Source organism: Peromyscus eremicus, chromosome 9 (genome assembly GCF_949786415.1).
Source record: "Peromyscus eremicus chromosome 9, PerEre_H2_v1, whole genome shotgun sequence".
Lineage (NCBI taxonomy): Eukaryota > Metazoa > Chordata > Mammalia > Rodentia > Cricetidae > Peromyscus > Peromyscus eremicus.
The window spans coordinates 93,022,266-93,039,259 of NC_081425.1; the positions used below are offsets into that span (position 1 = coordinate 93,022,266).

Below are 16,994 nucleotides of genomic sequence, written 5' to 3' on the forward strand. Positions count from 1 at the left end.
GCCTGGCCCTCTGTATGCCTGCTCACAGTGCCAAGCCTTCAGACTCACGAGGGGACAAGCCCAGAGATGAGTGTGCAGGCGGGGCATTGGCTCACTGCCCTCACGGGGAGAGATGCCCTCATTTCTCCAAAGCCCAGTGAAGGCCAAAGCAGCCCTGCCCCTGCCCAGGAAGGGAGCCAGGGGAGCTGAGATTCCCCAATCTTGAATCTACCTCACTGGGAAAGGCACCCAAGCCCGCATCTGCTGAAACCCTTTAAGGGCTGAGCTTTTCAAATACATAAACACGAAAGGTTCTTTCTGTGAGTCATGTGGCCTGGGGGCTCCCCGGGGAGGGATGAGGTTAGAAGACAAGGCCGTGGAACCCAAGTCTAGGCACCTACCTTGACCTTCGCAGAGCCTCTTCGTCAGGGTCTTGCACTGTGGGAGAAGGAAGTTTGGTCAGGAGGATTCACACTGAACATAGGAAGAACGTCCACTAGAGCTCTGAGGGCAGTTAAGTCCCTAGGAATCAGCCAGGCCCTGAGCACTTCCGACACCATCTTGTCAGGGGTGGCAAGACTGTGTGTGCCAGGTCTCTGCCACGGGGCCTTGAGAGGACACGATGCAGTTGGGAGGGAGCGGTCCCAGAAGGCCTGCAGGTCCTCTTCTCCCAGTCATGAGCCATCACCTTGCGGGAAACTGTACGGCAAGGCTTCTGCTCACATTCGGAGTTAGCAGTTAACACGGAAGGCCCACCTAGGGACTCAGAGGCTCTCTGCCAGCTGCCAGCTCTATCAATGTTAGGTAGCCATCAAAGGCAGGTGGCTTGACTCCTCCACTTCCATAGGCTTTACGACTGTGCGGGAGCCGGCCCGCTCTGTCTCCCCCCCTCCCATTCCCACGTCAACACCTCCACTCACTGTACTCTGTCCCTGTCATCTGGGCCAGGATTCGGAAGGAGCGGGACTGCAGGTTGGAGGAGCGGCGGGCCCACTCATCAGCCTCGTCTTCCGGCTTGCTTTGGTTTTTGATCACAGCCTGGTAGACCGGAGAGGCGCTGTCCACGGCCAAGTCTTTCACTGGGAGGCTCCTGGAGGGCAGGAAGGGGTGTGGGCGGAGGCCAGGCTGGAACTCAGACCCCCCACCACCACCCCCTTGTTCTCCCACTGCATCCCGCCCTCCCCACAGCTGTACCCACTGTTTTCACCCACTATTATCAGAAGAGCTGAGAAGCCTGGGGTTTCGGCTCTCGGGAGCTCAGAGGTCAGGGAAGGCCCCGTGGGACAGCGGCTCTTCTTGCCCATGAGGTTTCTATCCTTCCTGCTGGCCCCACCCCAGTGCTAATCCTGGCCTAAACAAGTTCCCACCCCACAGGCCAGAGTCCCTTTAGGAAAGGAGAAGGTAGTTCCCCTTGAAGTGATTTTAGCTCCCCTGAGCTAGCTCTGCATGGGGCCGGGTGAGAACAGCCTGCTTGAGGGACCCGCTGGGGACCCATCCCATGGCCTCCTCACACCCACAGATCCAGACGGGGAGCTGCCGCAAGATGCCTGGGGCTTCTGGCTCAGCTGCAGGAGACAGCCTGACAACCAAGTGTGACGAGAAACAAGGCGGGAAATTTTGCTCAGCACTGGCATGATGGGCAGGGACACTGGGAGTTATAGCTGCAGGTGGAAAAGGGGTTAAGGAATGAGGCTGCAGCCATGTCTCGGCCCCAAAGCGGCATAGTCTTTTGAGGGGGAACCTGGTCCCTGAGCTCCCGGGGTCTGACGTATAATAGGTGCTCAAAATTCTTAGCTGAATGAGTTTTTCAACTCCAGATCAAAGCCGGCAGGGATCCCAGGGCCTCTTGGGTGCTGGAATTTCCAGCTGCCTGGAGAGGATTTGTGATGCCCAGAAACTCTCTCTCAGATGTCAGAGGTGCCCAGGCCAGGCCTACGGCAGTAACAGCTTGCCAGCTAGCCCTTTCCGCTAACAGATGTTGAAACTGAGGTCCAGAGAGGTCAGCTGACTAGTGCCAGGCTATAGTAGACAGGGGCGCCACTGGATGATAACTTAGGTGGCCCAGCCCCCAGCCCAATGTCCTTTTTGTTCCTTTCTGTTACTATTAGTTTTTACTTCACCTTTATTTCTTTATTTATTTGGAAGCAGAGTCTTGCTATGTGGCCATCCTTGCCCGATTCCCCTGAGTACTGAGATTATGTACCACCATTCCTGGTTTACCCTGTGTCCTTTCTGTCAGGTGTTTTATGGTCAGGAAGCTCACAGGCCACGTCTGCCTACCAGGGACTACACAACTCAGAGGCTCTGACCACATGGAGACACAGCCCAGCTGAGGCATGCATGCCCTAGCTCGCACCCTCCTGCCTGGCTCCATCTGTCCCAGTGGCGACTGGCTAGCTGAGACAGGATTCCCCTAGTCCATACATCTCTGCGAGGAGCTGGATAGAACTGGCCTAGTTTCCCAGGATTGGTTCCTTAGGCTCGGCTCAGGGTGAGTTATGAGGGTGCAGAGTAGAAGGATGGAGGGCGAGCAGCCCTGTTCCCACTTCCCGAAGGCTTTCTCTAGCCTAGAGAGCCAGGGACTGTCAGATTGTGATGGAGATAGGTTGTGGGCCACCCAGATTCCTCTGGGGTCCATCCAGGGAGAGGCTTACAGCTGCGCGAGAACCAAAGGAAATACTGGGTTCTAGTTCTTCCCGCAGAAAGCCGTTTCTCATACAGGAAAGATTGTAAGGGTTCCTGAGGTCTTTGGGCACAACCAGATCTCTTTGGTTCTTGTGGGCTCTGGGCTTTCTAAAAGAGCAACCTTTGACTTTGTAACGTTCTGGCACTGAATAACAAACAGCCCAGTGTGCATTCTGACCCCCAGTTGTGCCATGTCCCAGGAAGCTGGGAAAGGCTGGGAAAACCTCACCAAAGCCTGGCAAGGAGAAGGCAGGAATGAAGCCTCAGGCTGGGATGGGCGCACTGTGGATGCCACCGCTAGATTTCCATAGCCACATCGACACGGGTAGACTTCAAAGACAAGCATCTGCCTGTGGAGGCTGCAGAGGATGTCGTGTGGCCGCGAGGTGGGTGTGAGGAAAAAGGTGGCCAGAGCGCATGGGCTGACCACGTGTCCTCAGACACGTCCCACCAAACCCACACACCATCCTGCAACAACTAGACAGATGACCAGACAGACACTGCGGGTCTACTTACGCCAGCGGCGACGCCCTGCCAAGCAGAAGGAAACCCAGCCGCGAGTGCGCATCCATCATGGGATAGCAGAGGGGCAGCGCACGCAAGAGAGCGAGCGGGGTTAGGACCAGAAATGAGTTAGGGGCGTGGGGTGGGTGAAGGAAGAAGAGAGAGAAAAAGAAAACTGTCAGTGAGGAAGGAACCGTGGAAATTGACAGCAGAAACGGAACACGCTATGGTCAGGAGGATTCCTCACTGCACCATCGCAGCGGCCGCTCAGCGCGCTTGAGCTAAAAGGAAGGGGAAAGGTTGATCCTTTCCAGGCACGCTAGCAAAACAAGAGGCAGGGAAGGGTAGGGAACGGGTGAGAGGCAGCTAGGTTAATCGACAGCACCATAGTCTCCAAACCACAGGTGCCCCACAACAAAATCAAGTAATGGTTTCCCCAGTATGCAGAAAGTGAAGTGTGATGAGCAGTTCATCCATCATTTCCCACTTGACTTTCCCTTGGTGACTCCTACCTACTACTTTTCAGGGCACACCAAGGACCATGTGACAAATGGTAACAGGAAATCCCATTGGCTTTTGGGCTTAGTAGGCAGATTTGTTTTTCTGGGTATACATGAGCTAATGGCTGTTTTTAAAAGTTGCATGGTCATTTTTTTTTTTTTTTTTTTTTGAATGAGCGATTTAAGTAAATCAACACAGTCCAGATGTCTGCCAAGGGGCTGCCTGCAATCATGAACTCTGCAGGTTTCGGACTAGTGGCTGCAAAATGGACAACCTCTGCCCCCTGGTGGTCGATGGGAAGTAGTACCTCTCTGAGACGAGGCCAGACTCTCCAAAAATGGAGCTCAGGACATGTAGCTGGTACCTTATCCTCTGGCCTCTGTGTGTATACCAAATGGCCACAAGTGTTTGTCCTTGTCCTGGAGGAACTTCCTGGGACATTTCTGTGTCCCTCTTACAGTATTGGCTTTTATAGTTTCAGAAAAAAAGTTTAATATCCCCTTAGACTTTTTCTCCTGAGTTGCTGGGAATCTCTGATCTAGGGATAATACATTGTCTTTGCCTAGAGGTACAGTCTGCACTGTGACATTCCCCAGCAGAAAAAAGTAATGGCCTTCCTCCTTCAGCCCCCCACTTGTGTGTGTGTGTGTGTGTGTGTGTGTGTGTATGCATGTGTGCATGTGTGTGTGTGTGCGTGTGTGTTTGTGGTGTGTGTGCATGCATGCATGTGTGCACGTGTGCGTGTGTGCGTGTGTGTTTGTGGTGTGTGTGTATGCATGCATGTGTGCACGTGTGTGTGTATGCATGCATGTGTGCACGTGTGTGTGTGTGTGTGTGTGTGTGTGTGTGTAAGAAAACAGATGAGAGAGACACATCAAAACAAGAAACAATGGAGAGGAAGACTGAGAAAAGAGACAGATACAGAGAGGAGAAGAGAGATACACAGAGAAACAAAGAAACAAAGACAAGACAGAAATGAAGGAGGAGGAGACAGAAGAGAGAATGGCCCTGTTAACGCTTGACTGGTACCAGCATCCTCTGAGTTTTTACCAGCTCCGTCCCTAGTCCACCCTCAAGTTCTCCAACCAAGCGAGTAGACCAAGCCCAGGAACCAAGGACATTTTAAACCCCACAGCTCTGAAGCCAGGCTTCCTGGGGCAAAGAGGAGGAGAGAGGTGCCCATCATGAGGTTGACTGCCAGTGGCACCCACGGCCTCTTCCAGTACCACCCACCAAGTGCTGGACGGACGCTCATTGCTAGAACAGGACAATTTCCTCCACTCCCCCAGCATGGCTTTAGTTACAAGAGGCCCGGGGAGTCCCCGGGGCTCCTTTAAGAGCACCGCAGAAGTCTCCAACCAGCCCCTCTCATGAAGCCTGGGACATGCAGGGTCTCACAACCCCTTCGAGGAAACACAACGTTCTGCGTTTCGCCTTCTCCTACAGCTGAACACAGGGCGGCCGACTCTGAAGAGAGAGAGGGCAACACACTCTGAAAGTCCCTGGTGAAGGCTGGTCCACCTCCTCCACGGGCCTGAACCCGGGAGGTGCTAGGTGAGAGAAGAGAGCTGGTCCCGTAAGTGCTTGACAGCCTCCGTAGGCATGTGATGCTGGCAGGCGCTTACCCACTGAAGTCACTGCCCTGGGCCTGGGCCTGCCCAGCGATGGCATCCATGATGGCATCCTGCGAGTACATGCTGATTGGGGTGTTGTACTGTGCGTGGATGATGGTAGCCTTGCCGCCCAGACCCTTCACCTCAATGGGCTTGTGGGTGGACAGGGCTGAGTCCTTCAGGACGCTGGGGTTGAAGCGTTCCTGGTAGTCGGCGCTGAGGAGGGCGGGCAGGAAAGGTAGGGGAGGGGTGGAGGAGGGAAGGGAGGAGAGAGGGCAACAGGGTGATGGTTACATGGGAAATCAAGGCCAGGGAGGCTGGTGGGAATGTGGAGAGAGATCTCCCAAAGCTGAGGTCTTGGCCCAAGTAAGTTACCCAAGTTCCCCCACTGTGGGCCGTCTGGGTGTGGCCAGGAAAATCCTTGGCCTCTCCCGAGACCCTGTGCAGAAGATCTTTCATGCCCACCTGAATCAACTCTCCCAGCTCCCTTTCAGGCTCCACTTCAGCCTGAACTCCCTCTTAGGGTCAGCAGGGGCACCAGGCACGGGGCCCACTCCCACGGCACACCGCAGCATGGAGAAGCAGACACAAGAGGGTTTAGGGGAGTGGGACTTGGGAAGAGGACAGAAGCTGGGCCGTGTGGCAGAAGAGGCAGCAGCACAAGCAGATTCTAGAACGTCCCAAAGGCGAAAAGCAGTCACACTGGGCACACTCGGAGACGCTGAGGTTCTGAGCAAAGTTCCTCCGCGAAGGGGCTTATCCTGCCAGTCATTTCTCTGTGGCCTGGGACTCTTCTTCCAGATCCTTCGGTGTGTGAGCTTGGAGGGTGGCTCAGGCTGCCCAGGCCCCCCTTGTCCAGCATGCTGTAGCTTGCCAGCCTCTACCCATCCAGGTTCTTCCCTTCAACAGGTAGGTGCATGCCCAAGCAGAGATAAAATCACATGTAGTCCTTCTCAGGGGTCCCACTGGGTCAGCAAAGTCTTCAGACCCACACAGGCCAGTGACGGTGCAGCACCCCCCACACACCTGAATTCACCTGCAAGCTGCTGGAGCGGGAAATTGGGAGGGAAACTGAGACCATCCCATAGACACCCATCCCTTGCGATGGCTTCCCTCCAGACTCCAGCAAACACCGGTGCAGGCTCATCCAGGGCACAACGCACCCCCACTCACACATGCACATATATATGCACACATGCCGACAGGCACACGCCATCCACACCCAACAGATGGCAGGTGCATGCTGGAACGGCACACGGGGACACACACATGCTGTCCTTGGATACTAACTTGGCTGGAGAATTGGCTACCACCTAGAAGGAGAGGGAAGAGCAAAGAAGACAGAGAAGTCAGAGAGAGGCTTCTACTGGGGGAGTGCGAAGGCGGGCACCGTCTTCAGACTGGCTGTGAAGGAGGCCGCACTGGGAAAACCTCAGTCTGCAAGAGGTAAGGGAGGCGAGAGCGCAGAACCAGGAACCAGGGTCGCTAGAACCATTGGTGTGGGTGGGAGGTGTCAGGACTCCCTCTATGGTGGACCCCAGTGCTCCCAGCTTTGACAGGGGGAAGAGACTTCATGCCTGTCTCAAGAACTCCTGTGGAGGTACATGGATCCCATAGGTATACCCTGGCTGGAGAGCCTGGAGAGAGCTGAGACACAGCCCTGACTGCGTGGCTGCTTCAAGAAGGACTGACTGAGGCCCCGGGTCCCTTCTGGCTAGATTCCCCAACTGCGAAAAGCCGCAGCATAGCCCTGTTCGTAGGGACAGCTTACGCATTCATGCCCCAAGGAGGCATTGCAGTGCTGTTCTGTGGGCAGCAGGATTATCCACGGACCCTGGGCCCTACTCTCTCTCCCAAAGGACAGGCCGGCAGCCCTGGTCACGCCTCCCGGAGCAGGGAGTAGGGAGTTGATACAGTCCCCAGTGACCGTTCCGAAGGCCTTGTGGGCCATCAGTGAGGCAGGAGGAGGCCCAGGAGGAGTGCATGTCCAAGGCTTGCTTAGGAAAGCCCCCAGCAGGGGCCCCCTGGCATATCCTCACTCTGATAGGACAATGAGCCTCTTGGAATACGAATTTCTTTGGGGAAGCATTATCTGTATGATGCTTCTTTAAATGTAGAATGCCTGTGGTGGCCGACCCTGTGGCCCTGTCTAACACTCAAGATGAGAGCGCATGGAGGGAAGTGGACATCGTCTCCAAATAGCCTGCTTGCCTAGATCTGTCCACTACGAACTCTGGAAGAGGGAACCTTAGCCCCAGTTAGCCTGGACCTGGTCACCCCACAATCAGGGTGCTAGGAAGCCAAAAACGTCCAACCCCAGAGAACCTGTGGTGTATCTGCTCAGGCCCAGGTCCCCCACTGTCTCAGAGCTGATAAAATTCCTCCTGTCGTCCCATGCTGAAAATAGCCACAAGTAAATCTATATTAGGAAAAGGCCAGCTTGGCTTTGCCATTTCTTCTCCATGTTTGGCCAGTGCTGACAGCCGCAGAGTCAGCTCCAGTGATGACCAGGCAGCCCAGTGTCCCCTGCAGAGGGCAGTGTTGACCTGACTGGGTGGGGGCTGCCTCTGCGCTGTGCAGCAGCCAACTCCTTTGACACTAATGACCCCTGCTAAGTTCTTGCTCCATCCCAAGGCTTGGATGCCTACAGCACACACAGTTCAGAGAGGAGCTAGACCTCAGAGCTCAGGAGGAGGCACCAGGCAGGGACGCAGTGGCTGCTCAGGGGCCTTGCTCGTGGGGCCATGGACAGTTGCCTTTCAGGTGAGGAGTGGGGCCTGCAGGTTGTTCAGGCCTTTCTGTCCTTGATCTCCACTGGTTGCCTCCGTGTCTCCCCAGAGATCCAGTTGCCAAGAATCAAGCCACAGGCTTCTCAGAGGAGAGGAAGGAAGGAAGGGGCTTCCTTTTGGAGCATGACAGAACAGAGTCCCTAACCTTGACTCTTCTCAACATAATAACTCTGGGCAAGTTCCTCCATCTCGATCCTATTCACAAGAAGGAAGTGGGGACACTGGAGAAGACGGCTCCATGGTTAAGACCATCGGCTGCGCTGGGCGGCAGTGGCGCACGCCTTTAATCTCAGTACTCGGGAGGCAGAGGCAGGCGGATCTCTGTGAGTTCGAGGCCAGCCTGGTCTACAGAGTGAGATCCAGGACAGGCACCAAAACTACACTAAAGGGAAAAACCCTGCCTTGAAAAACCAGGAAAAAAAAAAAAAAAAGAGCATCGGCTGCTCTTCCAGAGGACCGGAGTTTGATTCCCAGCACCCACATGACAGTTTACAACCATCTGTAACTCCAGTTCTAGGGGATCTGACACCTTCTTCTGATGGTGCACAGACATACATGCAGACAAAACACCTCCACATGTAAAAATAAAATAAAAACTAAGAAAATAAAAAGACTGAAGTGAGGGTTTCCACCTTGCAGAAGGGTCCTGCCAGTCACTGTACCCCGAGTCTAAGCCTTGAGCCTGGCATGTCCGCACTAGACGGGCACGGAGCTGCCAGTTCTGTTGCTTTCTGGCAGTGAGACACTTAGCAAATCGGGGCCTCAGGCCAGCCGAGGTCCCAGCCCTCTCTGCCTACAGCTGTCAACACTGACCACATCAGCTTCTACTTTGAACAAAGCACCGAGCTCACTTCCTCCTCTGGTCCACCTTCCCACTGAAGACACTGTTGGATCCCGCTTCTCTGGTCATCAAGTGAGAATTTCTTACATTTGCTAAGTAGATTCTGGACATCATCTGCACCAAAGGACTGGCACCCGGGAGTCTGGGCGAGGGGGTAGGGGCGGGGGTGGCGGGGATGGCGGTAGGAACAGGGCTCCTGACCTCCTAGCTTCCCTGTTCCATCTCAAATCAAGATGGAATCGGGCAGATTGAGTGCTGTTCTTCTGTCTGCCTCTTACTAGCTCTATGATCTGGGGTCAATTTCACACTATATCTGACTTGCTAAGATGAAGGACATCAAGCCCACCTCGGAAGTTATTGACAAAGCCAGTGCCTATGGGGCTGGAGAGATGGCTCAGCAGTTAAGAGCACTGACTGCTCTTCCAAAGGAGCTGGGTTTGATTCCCAGCACCCACATGGCAGCTCACGACTGTCCGTAACTCCAGTCCTAAGGGGATCAAACAGTCTCTTAGATAAGCATGCAGGCAAAACACCCGTACACATAAAGTAAGTTAATTAATAAAAAAGAGCCAGTTCCTAGCTCAGAGTCAGAGCTCAGCCAGGAAGACATTGCCATCACTGCGAGTGGGCTTTCAGGATTCCCAGTCAACCAGAAGGCAACTTTTTTGCCTGGGGAGGGTCCAGAAGGGACCAGAAAGACCTACCCATCAGATAAGTACACCCATCGCACAGGGCAGTAGCAGAGTCACCATGAGACCAGAGGGGAGACCTGGCAGCTGATACGTGCTCATATGCGGATCCCTCCTTTCTCTGCTTTCAGTAACCTAGCTCCATATGTCTTCAACCCCTGCTCCCATGGAGTCTCACTGGCTAAACTGGGGCGCCAGAGGCGGGCTGTTGTTTTCCACAGACCCTCTCTCCTCAGAGTTCTGCTTCCTTGCTGTCCACCCAGCCTGGGTCAGTCCTGCAAACGGCCTCCTCTCATACCATTGCCCAGTCTCTCTTTGGGTACTTCCTGCGCTTCCTCCTTAGGGTAGCCTTCCTAGACCACTCTCATCACTAGAGAACTTCCTTTCTTTCTTTCTCTTTTCTTTTTTGTTTTTGAGACAAGGTCTCTCTGTGTAGCCCTGGCTGTCCTTGAACTCACTCTGTAGACCAGGCTGGCCTCTAACTCAGGGATCTACCTACCTCTGCCTCCCGAGTGCTGGGGTTAAAGGTATGAGCCACCACTGTCCAGCTGAGAATTTGCTTTCTTCCCTGTTCTTGCCGTAGGAACCCCAGGGATGTGGGGACTAGTCTTTCTTTTAGAACTTTAGTTCCCAAAGGCAGTGGGCAGTGTCATCTCATGGGATGGAATGTGGCCTGGAGTAAAGATTTGGGGAGTCAGAGTCTCCTATATGCAGGCTTAGCTCAGTCATGTAGTAGCTGGACATCTGGACCTTAGCTTAACCTTTTCTGAGCCTCAGTTTCAATGTCTAAAAAAGCTGACATGTCTCTCCAGAGTGGTTGTACAAAGCAATGATATGCATGGCTGACAGCAAACGTCAGTGGGATCCCAGCTGGTGTTGCTCTCGGCTGGCACTACCCCATGGGCGCAGGGCTGGCTGTGGTGAGACCTCTTCCTCCCCCTGACCACCTGACGAGGCTGTTGTAGTGAGCACTGATGACCCAGGTGCCTCCAGACCAGATGGCAGGATGCCCTTTACCTACCCTCCTAGGAGTCCAGCACCTGAGGCCTTCCCTCGGAGGCCCATCTGATACATCTGAGCCATCTCCCTCAGGGTCTCTGCTGAGTACAGGCCAATGGGGTTGTTATATTGTCTCGGTTGGCTGGGGCCTGGCAGAACTTTGGGGCTGACTGAGCCCTGTACACCCTCTGGGCTGGCCTTGGCCACTGGGCTGCCCTGAGGAAGGGCAGGCTCCAGGGCCTCCATGTGTGGGGTGCAGACAGAGGTCTGGGAGAAGGAGGAGCTAAAGGTGTCCCCGAACTCCAGGGTGCCTGGGCTGGCCCTCGCCTCGGGGCTGGGGCTGGGAGTCGCCAGGCTGCCGTTCGTGTCCAGAGCAGGGTCCTGGCATAGGGCAGCACCATGCAGGGGAGAGAGAAGACAGTGGTTAGAGGGCCACACGTGGCTGTGCTTCCGTGTGGACTTGAAACAGACGTGTTAGTGTGAGCACCTGTAGCCCACCACCCACAGCCTGCAGCCTGCTGCATGAAGCACCCAGATGGGCCACTGGGAAGGAAGGTCCTTTGCAAGAGGAGCGGCAACAGAGGGAAGCCTGTGGTTCCTGGTCCAGAGGCTGGCATCCACCTGGACAGAATGCCAAGCTCCTCCCAGAAAGCCACGCCTGTCCCCAAGGACTAGGAAGGAGGATGTGGGGCTCAGGGGAGAGTAAGGTACCACTATCCCGTCTATTGGCCTCTTTTCCCTTTGAATGGGTACCCTGTGAGTGCAAACAGGCCTGCTGATTCACTGACCCACCCTGGAGAAGACCCTTCATAACCAGGGCTGGCTGACATTTGGGGTGGAGGTACAGAGGGGAGCCTAAGGAAGCAGCTGGCTATTTGGCCATCTCTGTCTACCTTGGCAATTTCTCCCAGCAGCCCTCTGTCCAGTTCCCCCATCTATGACCCCCCACCACCACTGTGAGCCTTTTCCTCCCATCTCGCCTGCCGTCCAGTCTCCCCATTGGACAGACTGGAGTCAGTCTACAGTTGTAGTGTGAGAATGGGTAAGGGAGCTATGGGAAGGCCTTCCCAGGCTTAGGTTAGGCCTTTGGACCAGCCTTCCCAGGCTTAGGTTAGGCCTTTGGACCAGCCTTCCCAGGCTTAGGTTAGGCCTTTGGACCAGCCTTCCCAGGCTTAGGTTAGGCCCTTGGACCAGCCTTCCCAGGCTTAGGTTAGGCCCTTGGACCAGCCTTCCCAGGCTTAGGTTAGGCCTTTGGACCAGCCTTCCCAGGCTTAGGTTAGGCCCTTGGACCAGCCTTCCCAGGCTTAGGTTAGGCCTTTGGACCAGCCTTCCCAGGCTTAGGTTAGGCCTTTGGACCAGCCTTCCCAAGCTTAGGTTAGGCCTTTGGACCAGCCTTCCCAGGCTTAGGTTAGGCCTTTGGACCAGCCTTCCCAGGCTTAGGTTAGGCCTTTGGACCAGCCTTCCCAAGTGTAAGTTAGACCCTTGGGCCCACAGGGTTCAGACACTTAGAGAAGGTTTGGGAAGGATTCTAGCTCTAGTGGTGAGATGTGGGGCCAGGGCTCTGCTGCCCCTCCACTCCTGGGCTAGCCTCTAGGACTATAACTAGCCTTCCTAGTGGACAGAGGGGTCTGCAGCTGCGAGAGATGGGTAGACACTTAGAAACTGGAAGCATCTGTGTGGAGGAGAAACCCTGAGGGCCAGTAAGGTCCCTTCACACCTGGGGGTGCCTCCTGGGGTGACCGACCCAAGCTGGGGCCTTTCCCAGCAACTCTAGTCTCAGTGTTCCCAGACACTGAGGAACAGATGAGGGTCAGAGCCCTCTAGACAGACGCCTGCTTCCTGTTTGACTAAAATGGTTGTCCCTCTTCCCAGCACACTGCTTTCCAAACTGGGTTCTTCTCAGAACAGCTGCTGGACCTGGGATGGTGTCTTAGGTCCAGGTAGGTATCCCCACAACCCGATGTGTCTTAGGTAAGGGGACTCAAACACTTCTCATGAGAGTCAGCAGTGGTAAGGACAGGCAGGCAGGCAGGCAAGGAACCATGGCTGGTCAGCACCTACCTTCTGGTGGGGGATCACTGGCAGTGGGGACTGGATAGGGGGCGCTGCTGTGGAGATGGGAATAGGACGCTTGGACCTAGAGAAGCCAGAAACAAGAGCCAGTGAGGACACTTGCACCTGGCCAAGTGCACATCAACCCATGCGCTAGGTCTCCTAAGGGAGGCCCTGGGCTTGACCAGGATAAGGAGTCGTAACCCCAGGGTTTTCTCATCAGCACTCATGGGCCTCTTCTGCGTGGGGTGAGGGCAGGGATGCCTGAGGAAAGAGGAAGCAAGGCCTCCAGGTCCAGCCCTCCATATACCTGTGGCACTGTGGCCACGCTCTCTGCCTAAGCCACTGCCGTAAAGCAAGGCAATGGTAGCTTGACAAGAATTTCAGCCCATCCCTCCTGTACACCTCTGTAGCACAGGGCTGGATCCACGAAAATGCTGAGGACGACCTCTCTTTTGTCCCCGTCGCGTGCCTACACCAAACCTGTGTCCCCTCCTCTGGAGGGCTTCCACCTACTTCTGCAGGGTAAGGCTCAGGTTGTAGCTGGCAGACTTGATCTTGTTCTGGGCCTCCAGGTGGGTCATGGTGTCCGTGTTGACCCCATCAATGGCCACCACAAGGTCTCCTTGGCTGAGCTGGGACTGGGCTGCCTTGCTGCCTGGAGTGATCTGGTTAAGACAGCAGAGAAAGGGCGTGTCAGGAAAGGATGGCCTGTAGTACCCAGGAGATGCCCATTACACTGTTCATTCCCAATGGCTGGCACTGGCTGCTCACCAAGCCCCCCCCCACCTCTCTCTCTCTCTCTCTCTCTCTCTCTCTCTCTCTCTCTCTCTCTCTCTCTCTCTCTCTGGTTTTTCCAGACAGGGGATCTCTGTGTAACAGCCCTGGCTGTCCTGGAACTCAATCTGTAGACCAGGCTGGCTTCGAACTCACAGAGATCCACCTGCCTCTGCCTCCCGAGTGCTGGGATTAAAGGCATGTGCTACCACCGTCCAGCTTCCTAGGACTTTTCGACGGCCATCAAAGGACCAGCTTTGGCCAGGGGAATGCTGGTGGACGTATCACACACCACTGCCAGGTATTTCCTCAGTAACCACCACTAGAATCCTGCACGTTGCTTGTTGACTACTAAACCACATATTCGAGAGAAGGATAGCCAAAAATGCTTACTGGAAAGGGCCTGGATCCCAGAGTCACTACCTGGAGCAGGCGTGGTATGTCAGGCTCCTTAAACGAGGAATAAATTCCCACCGTGCTAGGCCATTGACATGTGGAGACTATATATTATACCAATTAACCTATTACCGCCACACCCTGCAAAGCCATAGAGTACTTTCCAGTCCCAGAAACGAGGGTGAGACTTAGCACCTCCCTGCCCCTAGTCATTCCAGGCATTGGCAGACCAAAGGGCAGCATAATTGTCCCCTCACAGAAGCATCCAAGCACCAGGTGCTCCACGCTGCCGGGGACAGGTACACAGAAAACTACCAGAGCCGTCAGCCCTGCTTGGGTGAGAACAAGGCAGACTGTGACGTGAGGTAGGCTAAAGGTTCTCTGGCTACCTGCATACCTATGAGAGGAAAAGTGTAATCACAAAGCTAGTTCCTCATTCCTGTGACCCACACCAAAAATAATGTCTGGAGGCTCCATCTTTGACCACATGGAACGCCATTGAGACTTCACTCTGGAAACACCGCATGGGGTGTTGGGAAAGCTATACCCGCTGTTACATGGGAAGAAGCCGTGGTGCCTCACGCTGAACTTTCAATGACATCATACACAATACCAGGTTTTGCATAGCCGCCCCTTAGTAACAGTACTTAGAGTGCTGTGGTGACCCTACCCACAGCGATATCTTCTGAGATGCAAACTTCCGGAAGGTCTGGTGACATCATTTAGAGTGGTTTCATGGAATGGTTACTGATTGAGGGAACAAGCCGGAGGGGGCGGGGGGACACGACAGCCCATTAGTGTGTGGTACATACGCACAGAAATGTTTCAGGAGCTGACCCTGTGACAGCAGGCAGTCCCTCTGTGATACCACATGGAATGTGGCACTGGCCTTATCGTCAATGACATCACGGGAAACAGGAGGCTCTGAGCCCCCCTCCCCCATTGCCCAGATGGCTGGAGGCTGCTGCTGCTTAGCTTCCTCCCCTTACCTGCCCAAGTTTTCTTGGCGTCTCTGGCCACATCTTACCCACCTTCCTGTCTGTGCTGCAGGAATAAGACTAGCCATTTATGCTGTCAGAAGCTGGATTTTGGTTAAGGTCTGGGGACCATCCTGAAAGAGGATCACAGAAGACCTGGGGACAGTCCTATGTTCCAAGTACCAAGCCTGTGTGGGCCTCTGCTCAAGCTCTAGGCATGGATGGAAGCCTCCTTCCACGTTCCTTAAAGGGAATTAAACACACATCAAGGTGCCCTGCAGTCATTGTGCCCAGAGAATGAAGGATTTTGTTGTAATCTTATCACGGGTCCCAGAGCTGGTCCTACACCCTGTGGGTGATGACAAGACCAACTGCCAACTGCTGTCACCAGCCTTTGTGGTCCCAGGTGTCTTCTCCTCCACCCCCCCCCCCCGAGATAAAGTTTCTTTGTGTAGCCCTGACTGTCCTGGAACTCATGCTGTAGACCAGGCTGGCCTCGAACTCATGGAGATCCATCTGCCTCTGCCTCCCGAGTGCTGGGATTAAAGGCGTGTGCCATCACACCCCACTCCAGGTGTCTTCTCAAACACTGCCCACTTGTGCCCAGAACATTCCTCTCTGGACCCCAAATTGCCAGGCAAGAACAGTAAATGAAAGCGTCCATGGCCAAGAAAACACACCTGATTTGCAAAGCTCACTCTCCAGATGCCAGAGGGGCATCATAGAACCGTCATTATCCCTCAATACCATCATTATCCCCTAGCCCGCCGCCGCAGGGAGCCCATGGGAAGAGAAGTGTGTTGCTGTCTTGAATGCAGAGCTGAAAAATACTGACAGAGGCTGGAGAGATGCCTCAGTCCCTAAGTGTTTGCTGGGCAAGCAGGAAGACCCGAGTTCGAGCCCTGGCACACAACTAAAAAACAGGTGTAGGTATATGCGTATAATCCCAGTGCTGGGAAAGCAGAGACGGATGGATTCCTGGGGCTTGTCGGCCAGCCAGCCTCCCTGAATAGGCGAGTCCCAGGTCAATGAGAGACTCTGTTTCAAAAAACAAGGTGAATGACTTCTGGGGTACAATACCCAAAGTTATCTTCTCATACACACACACACACACACACACACACACACACACACACACACACACACACACACGTGAGGAAAAACCAAGATGCTTTCCTAGACCAGAGGCCTCTTGCTACTATGCAGAAAGTACACCTGGCCTCCTGCCTTTCTGCGCAGGGCTGTGCTATCTCTAACAACTTACTACAGTAATCTTTAAGCTGAAAAACATGAACACCCAATTATCATCATCATTGTCCAACCATAACACCCAACTCTTCCACTTTATCACACTTCACTTTCACGACTCTCCATCCACCAAGCCATCTTACTTTAGAAGCACTTCAAAGGCAGAGGAAAACACCCGGGATAAAGTTTCCAGCACCACGCTGTCCTAGCGGACTGCCCAGGCCCCACAACTGGCTACCCTGTGGCAGGACGTTCCTAGGAAAAGATATCTCATAGCAAAGCTGCCCTGTGGTATGTCATCCCTTAAAATGCTCTCCATAGCAGGACATCCCTACAGGACGATACCCCCGATGCTTCTAACTATCTGTGGAGAAGGAATTGCTTCTTGTAGCAAATAGTCTGGGGTAAGGTAGAGGGAAGCAGCTACCAAGCTCACACAGAAGGGTGCGGCTCCAAAGCCAGAAGGGATACTGCCGGGCAGGATGGGAGTGTTCAGATCATGATGACAGGGTAAGCAAGGGCATCAGAATGACATCCAAAGGAGGCCGGGCCCGGTCAGCCAGTGCCAGCTGCAGGCCATCAGGAATGCCATGTCTTTAGAGTTGCCTGGTGACATATTTCTCCCTAGAGCGTGGCCAACTTGTACTTATTCTTCCCTGTGCCTGGCCCTGTCTGATATTCAGGCGTGTGTGGGCTGGGGTAATCCTTCCTCCAGGGGCCTGGTCAGTAGCCAAACATTCCAGAGGGAGCCACTAGGCTGGATCCCCCTGTTCCTGGCGTCAGTCTCCCTGCATCTGTGTCTGCCCATCAGGGCTCAGCTGGCCTGGCCTTTGGCTGCCCCAAGCAGGGCTCAATGTCCCTCAAGCAGGGGTATTCACATATAGGGAGATGTTCTTCTTTTCTGCTCAAGTGTCCTTAGAGAAGGAGGCCAGATGGAGGCAGGG

General features: G+C 54.4%; 1 protein-coding gene across 6 annotated transcripts in view; it reads right to left on the reverse strand.

The window, feature by feature from the left end:
* Ldb3 (LIM domain binding 3) overlaps nt 1-16,994 on the reverse strand; it is a 62,809-nt gene that overhangs the window by 39,763 nt on the left and 6,052 nt on the right. For 3 of the 6 annotated variants that reach the window (XM_059274146.1, XM_059274144.1, XM_059274148.1), the window contains exons 3-8: nt 13,169-13,320; nt 12,662-12,737; nt 6,573-6,595; nt 5,295-5,498; nt 900-1,069; nt 381-417 (exon numbers count right to left, since the gene is read on the reverse strand). In XM_059274146.1, coding sequence (XP_059130129.1) covers nt 381-417; nt 900-1,069; nt 5,295-5,498; nt 6,573-6,595; nt 12,662-12,737; nt 13,169-13,320 — 662 coding nt within the window. Of the gene's footprint in view, nt 1-380; nt 418-899; nt 1,070-5,294; nt 5,499-6,572; nt 6,596-10,622; nt 10,982-12,661; nt 12,738-13,168; nt 13,321-16,994 lie in introns of all 6 variants that reach the window. The other 3 variants (XM_059274145.1, XM_059274143.1, XM_059274147.1) reach the window with 1 other exon arrangement.